The 9078-nt window shown below is 31.4% G+C and overlaps 1 protein-coding gene and 1 long non-coding RNA gene across 2 annotated transcripts; one reads left to right on the top strand and one right to left on the bottom strand.

Moving 5' to 3' along the window:
• Positions 1-416: 416 nt before the first annotated feature.
• Positions 417-1651, bottom strand: LOC131612403 (uncharacterized). Its single transcript, XR_009287368.1, has 3 exons — positions 1533-1651; positions 1256-1329; positions 417-741 (listed from the first exon to the last, which is right to left on the bottom strand). It is a non-coding gene; the product is annotated as an uncharacterized LOC131612403 (long non-coding RNA).
• A 1623-nt stretch (positions 1652-3274) lies between these two features.
• On the top strand, positions 3275-3793 carry LOC131649313 (E3 ubiquitin-protein ligase ATL6-like). The gene has a single exon (XM_058919082.1). It carries the CDS (start codon positions 3275-3277, stop codon positions 3791-3793), a length of 519 nt encoding a protein of 172 aa, XP_058775065.1.
• Positions 3794-9078: the final 5285 nt, after the last annotated feature.

A 9078-nucleotide genomic window follows, 5' to 3' on the forward strand; every position in this document is an offset into this window, starting at 1 on the left:
ACCTATTTATTAATTGTAAATCTAGTTATTTACTATTTATGTTAATTATGATTAATAATATCATAATTGTAACAATTAATTATATTCAATTAAATTTGATTCCAATCAATTCTATTGATTTTATATAGCATGTTTAACAATATGTAATTAACGATACTGATAGAAAATTGCTAGAAAGAGATAAATTGCTTGTAAGCCATTTAAAAAGATAAATTTAACATCTAATTAGAAAGAGATAAATTTTAAAAGTGTTTTCTATATATTAGAATTATATATTAGAATTGAAGCTTAATAGTCTAATATTTTGTTAATATTTCCAATCGTAAAACTATATATTTCTCCCTATGTTTAAAAAATAATGCACTATTTCTCATTTCTCAGTCAATAAAAATCATATAAATGTTGGAGTTCTTTATTCCTGCTACAAAACTGGTATAAATTGGTCTAATAGTAGAAACTACTATCCTTGTGATTAGAGGCATCTTTACATAGCATAGAATGAAAATGAAAACATGAAAACATGAGTTTTCGTAGGCACTGTGAATGTGACTTATGGTACTGGCTAAGTGCTCTTTCAGTAGCTGCATTCTAACTTTCAAATCAAACTCTACCACAAATTTCTTGAACTCTTGATGAAACTTTTTTAACTTGATAGCATTCTGTAACTTTGTTTGAAACAAAACTTTGAAGGTCTTTTTTGCTCATAGTTATACATTCCATGTCATAAGTTCTCATATCATCCTGAAAGGAGAAGTCAATAGAAATTAGTAATAGAAACATATGTCAGTCTTGTGGAAACTAAATACAATACAAACCTTTATCCTTGAAACATAATCTGAGAAATTTGAAACATAAACAATCACAGTAACAAAAAATTGAGTTTTCATCATAGCAACAAAATATGGAAATTAAACCAATCTAAAATAGTGAAAACATAAAATATATAAGAATTAATAAAACTTGGGTAATTTTCTCAGGTTCCTGTGCATATTGTCCACCTTTAGTGCTTCAACAATCACACTGCAAACAATACAAAATAAAGAAGTAATTTGAGAGGTAAAACCTTAATATGAAAGGCAAAAAATTGGAAAAAAAACTAAACCAAAATCAAACCAAATCAATCTATAATATAAGAGGTAAAACCTTAATGTAAGAGATCAAACAATCCTATAGTAATTGATCATTAAACAAAATAAAAAAAAACATAAAAAAACATTTGAACAAAAATAATTTACTGAGCACTTTCATCAAACACCTTGTGAGCACAGTCCCGTTTTATGTTTTATTACAGTGTTGTATGCTTGCTGTAACTTTAATCCTAAACAAAATCTGCATCGAATCAAACCACAATCAAATTGTAGCATAGTCGTAGTTAAGACGAAACCATAAAAAATCAACAAAACGGTAAAAATAGTTTATCGTAACTGATTCGAACTCAAACGTGAAATCTCAAACCAAATCATAAAAAACTTGCAGAAGAAAATCATAAAATAAAGAAAATACCAAACATGATGAAAGAACTGAACACTAACCCGTAAATCAACAAACAGCAAGACTTTAAAACCAAATACCGTAAATCGTATTTGAATCGTATTCAAACATGATGGATGGGCATTAAAATGGATTTTAGAATGACAGAAGTAAAGGAAAAATTATCCAAAAACGATGGAGGTGGAATGGCAGAAGCAACTGGAAAAAAAAACCTAAAATTGATGAATGTAATGGAAGAGGAAGGAGGAAGAGTTTAGTCATGCAAGGTTGGAACTTTGTATCCTTTCGATTTATTCTGATTATTTTGCTTCGCCTCCAATACTTTCTGCATCCCATTTCTCCATTGTATGTAAATAACATCAGACCAAAACAACAGAAGAAAAAAAATGAAAAAGAAATCTCATCAAAACCAAAACAATAACAAACAAACAACATCAATGAACAGCATATCATCATCACCTGAATAACAGAAACCCATTAACTATAATCCCAAAAAATATTACACAGTGGAATAATAACCAGTTGGAACTTTAAGCTGACTGACAACAACTTTGAATAAATTATTCTGCTCCTTCTCTTTAGCCATCTCTTCCTCCCTCTTTTTTTTGTTAAAATCAACACATAGCAGAAAACTCATTTGAAAACATTACTAAAAACACTAAAATTAAACAAAATCGATTAACAATAATTAAAAATACTATCTTTACATCGACTTTGGGGTCGATTTTTAGTTACACGAAATACTTAAGTTTCTGAACAAATTTCTAAAATGCGTTGCTTTTGTTTTTTGTTCTGGGGATTAAAAATAGAATTCATAATCAGTTAGGAGAAGAACTGAAATATATGAAGTAGAGAGAAAAGGAGATTTCTAATAGAAAAAGAAACTAAAGATTGAAAGGAGGATTGAATGAGATTCGTAGATAACTTACCTTGCATAAGCAAATATGATTTCTCCAACCCTCTCGTTCAGATCCCTGGACTGAATGTGCGAATCTAAAGAGAACAACAACACTATTTAGGAAAAATCAATAAACAGGAAGAAGAAAATACAACCCTAAAAATAAAATTGAAAAAAACAGTCGCTCATGCAAAGGTTGAAGGGGAATAAATTTAATGGAAAAAGAAAATTGGAGAATGAGGAGAGTTATTCATGTAGTTATTCTTATAGCAAATGCTCCCATTGATGTGCATTGGAAAATAATAGAGACTTTAATAATGAGAAGGAAGCGTTGGAAGTGATGAAATGCCAAAATAATTTGTTTTACGCGTGAAACAATATTTGGGGAAAACCAACGGTCCAATTATTAATATAAAAAATCTACAAATTAATTAGTTAAAAGTAATAATGACTTAAATATATAGACATAGGGAGAAATAATGAAAAGGTAGGGTTTTTTTAATATGTATGTTCCAATGCAATAACAGTATAGAAGATAGTGCAGGTTTTTTCATATTCCAATACAGAACTTTTGCATTAAATAAACTGTTGGAATGTAATCATGATTAGATGTAAAATGACGCTCAGGGGTATGCAAACATACATTCATTTCATTTAAAACACAATTGACTAAAAACAGGGGTGATGCTTGGACACCCATTTGACACCTAATAATACCCAATACAATTGTTTTTTATGACTTATTTTTTTAAAGAAAAAATTATAAAAAAGTTAATAAGGAAAGAACCAAAATGTACTAAATAAACTACTTTTTAATAGGATTCAGTCAAAAGATAGGAGAGATTATGTGTTTATTATTGTCTCCATAAAAAAATGTTAGACTCAATGACACACTCAGAATTCAGTCCCATTTTCATCTTCCTCCTTCTCTTTGTTTCTTATCATCGTCACTACGGTACTGCAGAAGCTCAACCAGTAAAGCATCCATCGTGTCTTTACGGATCTCCAACAACAATATGGGATGTTCCGCCGCTTGGTGTAATTGTTGGAGCCGCCATTGCAACAGTTCTCTTAATTTTCATCTTCTTGTTGTTCCTGCGCCACTACTTATATTCGGATTCATCAAAATGCGAAGCTGCCATTGGTATTAAGCCTCAACTTCTCAAAACTTTTCCAATCTTATTGTACTCTTCAGTCATCAAACATGTTAAGGAAGGTGATGAAGGTACTCTACCATGTGCTGTGTGTCTCTCTGACTTCAATGACAATGATAGCGTTCGTGTGTTACCTCGATGTGATCATTTCTTTCATCCTCCATGTATTGATGCTTGGCTTTCTACTCATGCCACTTGTCCTGTTTGTCGTAACAACCTCAACGGTGGCCGTGGAATTGAATCGGTGTAATAATAGTCTGGTGCAGTTAAAAACTCCCCATTCACGTGATAAAGATCAGAAGGTTTTGGTTAAAACTGAAAATTCCAATTGCGGGGGATTCAAATTTGTATTTGTAATAATAAAAAATATAAAGCATTTTTTTCTTTGATTATTATTATTTTTTTTATAAACTCTTTGATGTTAGTACGTAGCTTTTTTGGTTTGGCTCAAAAGGAAGTCTTGATTTTTAAATGTGAATGTAAAACAACACACTTATGAAGATCTAAATCATCAATTTTGTGTAAAGTACAACTCAAACAATGTGGGACTCAGCTTACCAGTTCCACAATTCTTCTTCTTCATCGACAACAAACTTTCGATAAACTCAATATTTAACTCACATTTCCATTAACTCAACTCACGTTATATTATTAAGAAGAACAATAGTTATATATCTCTCTTTGCCATGGTTCTTAAACACGGTGGTGGACGATGGTTTCCATTTCTGGAGACATAATGACATAGTGATAAAAAAACTATTACTAACATCAAGCAAAAATAGATCAACATACAATAACACAATACAATGGATACCATAAAATAAATCTATGAGCATTTTTACTAATATTATACTACCTCCGGTCTCATTTATAAGAAAAAAAACTCTTTTTAGATACATTGAAAAATAACGTATCTGGACAATAATTTGTCCAGATACATTATTTATTCAATGTATCTAAAAAGGAAATATTTTCTTATAAATGAGACCAGAGGGAGTATAATATAATAAATCTATGAGATTTTCTTTTTTGATATTACTACAATATTTAATTTTTAATGAACATTTTTTTATGGTGAACACTCCGGTACCCTTGAGTTTAGATGGGTACCGATACCCTCAACCAATCAAATACTATAATTTCATGCCGTGTCATTTATTTATTTTAATTTATTTAAAAATAAATTGACATTTAATAAAAGTTTACACTAAAGGTACCGGTACCCAATTTGAATTCTTGGGTACCAAAGAATTTACCTTTTTTTATACTTGTTTTGGATTATATTGTCTGATCTTTCAATTTGTTGGAGGCAACTCGAGGGGATCAATGAGGGGGCACTTTACTTGGGACGCACCTTTGTGAAAGACACAACACATTTCTTTTTTGATATTATACAATATTTTATTTTTAATGAGCATTTTTTTATACTTGTTTTGGATTATATTGTTTGATCCTTCAATTTGTTGGAGGCAACTCGAGGGGGTCAATGAGGGAGCACTTTACTTGGGAGACACAACACATCTCCACCTAAAACCTTAAGGTGATAGGTGTGTGAGTTCCCTCACTTATAAAGTGTTAATTCTTTCCTTTTTAACTAATGTGGGACTTCTTCCACACACTTCTCAACACTCCCCCTCAAGTGTGAGTCTTACACAATGCTCCCCCTCATGTGGAAGCTCTCTCATCCACATACACTTGTAGCACTGTTGACACTCAACAGAACACCTTCTACCCACGACCTTCGGGAAGTGTTTCGATACAAGTGAGTCCGTCCCTATCTCGAAACCAAAGGCTCTGATACCACTGTTGGAGGAAACTCGAGGAGGTCAATGAGGGGATCCCTTTACTTGGGACACACCTTTGTGAGAGACACACCACATCTCCACCTAAAACCTTAAGGTGATAGGTGTGTGGGTTTCCTCACTTATAAAGTGTTCATTCTTTCTTTTTTTAACTAATGTGGAACTTCTTCCTCACACTTGATTCCCAACACAATTAAATTCAGATAGTAGTTTATTATATTCTGTTGACTCTAATGTCAACATCATAGAGAAAAAGGCCATGAACATGTGTAGCAATAGTGGCGATACTAATGCTTATGGATGCTGAGGTGGTGGCGGAGGTAATGACAATGACGACACTAATGGTGTTTCGATATGGAACTCCGGTATGAAGAAACAACAATAGCAAAAATGTTCGAGAATTCTAAAAAGAGGTCACGGTGTTGTTGAGCAAGATGTCCTGACTTTTTAGAGGCCATATAGATAAATAATAAAAATTGAGCAAGTAATTTTGAATTTTCTTATTCTTTTTTAGAATTTTATTTTTCCCTTTTGTTTCAAAGAGAAAAGAAGTCACTGGATCAGACTAAATGGGAAGGGTGATGGTTGTGATTATCATTAGAGGTGGTGGCGGTGTGGTGGTTAGCGCAGGGGAGACAAAGGTTCGACGATGAAGAGTTAAAAGGAGATAAATACGTAAAAATGTAAAAAAGAGATGTGAATTTTATATTGTCATCGTGCAACCAAATGAAATTAAAGTATTGAGTTAGAGAGTGTCACCCAAAAATAGTTGATGAAGATTCACTCCATAAATAATAATGAATTATATTTAATCATAAGAATTTGATAATAAATGTGTCAAAAAAAAATTGATAATAAATAATTATGATTGTATGATGAATTTTTAAATATTTAACTCTAAATAGTATTAAAATTATACAAAAAATTAAAATAAAATTTTAGAAAAACGAAGTTTCTTTTCAAATTTTAAAAAGAATTGGCTTCTAATATAAAAAATTTCTATATTTAATTATAAACAAAAATAAAAACTAAAAAAAAAATTAAATATTTTGATAAAGCCTCAAAACCTTAAGATATAATAGTAAGAGCCTCAAAATTTTATTAAAATTGATATATAAACCTAAGAAAAAGCTAAACTAATCTAAAAAATTTAAAAAATCTTATAAATTCTACTTTAAATTAGATTGATTCTAATCAAGTTGTTTGGAAAAATTTTAATTTATTATCTTATCTTGACTTAATAAAAAACAATACTAATTCTTTTTAAGTTTTAATTTATTATTATAAAATAAAATATAATTTTTTAGGGACGGCTGAAACTTAGTATACATTTAGCAAATAGGATATTTATTACTTATTATTTATTATAATTCTTTTAACTCTTCTCTCAATTTTGAGGCCCCCAATTTTTTTAAGGCCAACACTGTTGTTAACCTTAAGACATATTTAAATGACTCTAATAATACATTAAAAAAAATTTAAAAAGTTATTAATAATTTATAAAATAAAAAATAATTAATTTTAATTAAAAAAAATCAGAGGTCGTGTTATTGTAGCAATGTCACATCATTAATAAAGACGTCACATCTATAAAAATGGAGGGGACCATGGAAATTCCAAGGATAGTAAAGTTGAGGATAGTTTAAGCCTAATCTAAATAGGTCAACGTTGGTATGGTCCATCTATGTTATGGATTATGTGTCCGTAAATATTATGAACTTGAATTGATTGGTTTGTATTGAGTGAAAAGCACATAGAGTAAATTTCAATGTGGTAACACCTAAAGTTGCTTTCGTACTTAAGGAAAAGCTTAAGCTATGGATGATAAAACGGGTCTGGCCTGTCGGGCATACCTATTTTGTCAAAAAAATTTATGGGCATGCTAAGGTTTTAGACCTTTACACTATAATACGTCTGCCCGCCCCGCCTTATTTTTTTGCCGGCGCGGACATTATTATGAAATTTTGTAAATTTTAGATTTAAAAGGTGCAATGTCTACGGACCTGCCCCGCCACACACTCAATTTTTTTTGCGGGGCGGAATAAATTTTTAGCTCATACTCTAAACAAAGCCGACCCATTGCTCCCTATTTTTTTGAGATGCGGGCATGTCCGTTTTCTACCCATAGTTGAAGCTACTCAAAGAACATCTAAAATCTTGAAATATAATGTGTTTGGAATTCTAGATCTACAGGTGGATGAATTTGTCAAGATTAATGAGTTTGATGCTTTAGTAGCAGAAAGCAGAAAGTGCAAGGGAGGATTGTTTGAAGTTAATAGAGGACATAAATGTTGGCTCAAGCAGAGCATGAAAAATTATGTAAGATAGGGAGAGTATTCTTAAACATTAGTCCATATACAAGTGGATCAGAAAGGGTGATGCAAACTCAAAGTTCTTCCACAAATAAATTAAGATCATATTTAAAAGGAACATTACAGTGGGTTTGGATACATCAATGGGGAGAGTTGATCAGGTGAAGATATCAAGAGTGAAACAAGGAATCATTTTGAGAAGAGATTTCAAGAGAGGGAATATATATGGCCAAACTTAATGGAGTGCATTATAGCGTTCTTTCAAGTGAAGATTCATCATTTCTAGAATATTAGGAAATCCAAGAGGTGGTACAACATTGTGATGGTGACAAATTTTTTGGGTCAAATAGTTACAATCTTTGTGTTTTAAAGAATTGTTGGGACATAATTGAGCAGGAAGTGGTGGGGTGTGTGAGTGAGTTCTATTGGAATAATAGACTTCCAAAGAAATTTTCAACTTCATTCATAGCATTGATTCCTAAGACAACTAATCATCAATGCTTAGAGGACTGCAGACCTATTTGCTTAGTGGGATCTATTTGTCCGGTAAAATTATGAGGGTTATGGAGAAACTGATATCTATTCATCAATAAGATTTTATCCCTAATAGGCATATGGTGGATGAAGTTATGGTTGACAATGAACTAATGGATTTTGCTAGAAGAAAGAAGAGAGAATGCTTATTGGTCAAAGTTGACTTTACTCCAGCTTATGATTGTGTCTCATGGGACTATTAGAAGGACATCTTATTTAGAATCAAGTTTGGTAGTAGATTCCTAAAATGGATGAATGCTTTGGTGTTTTCTCATTCTATCTCTGTTCTAATTAATGGAAGTCATACTACTAGTTTATCCCGGCAACAATGACATTTCTGGCTAGTTCTATTGGCGATGTCCCTTTTAAATACCTAGGTATCCCAGTGGGAGCCAATCCTAAGAAATAATTTATAAACTTGGAATGGGAAACATATGTCGATTAGAGAAACAATGATGGTTCTTAATTTTGTACAAACAAACATGCCTATCTTTCAATTTTCTTTTATCAAAGCTCCCATAGTAGTAGTTCTTGAAATAGTTAAATTGCAAAGAGCATTTTTGTGGGGTGACAGAGATTTGAAGAGGAAGATCAATTGGGTGATTTGGTCAAGTATTTGTAAATCTTAGGAGTTAAAGATGGTGAGAAGTTTAATTTGGCTCTGCTTAGAAAATGTAAGTGGAGAGTTTTGTCAGAACCTAAATCTTTATGGGATGAGATTCTATCTTATAGATATGGTGATGTGAAAAGTCAAATGTTAGATAGCTCAAACTTGTTGGAGATAAACAATAACTCTATTTGGTTGCAGGATATTATTAGTCTAACTTCCAATGGAGTTGAAAAGTGTAACTGGATAAACAAAGTGATTTCTTCTAAGCTATGTAAAG

The sequence above is a fragment of the Vicia villosa genome, linkage group LG1 (assembly GCF_029867415.1).
Source record: "Vicia villosa cultivar HV-30 ecotype Madison, WI linkage group LG1, Vvil1.0, whole genome shotgun sequence".
Lineage (NCBI taxonomy): Eukaryota > Viridiplantae > Streptophyta > Magnoliopsida > Fabales > Fabaceae > Vicia > Vicia villosa.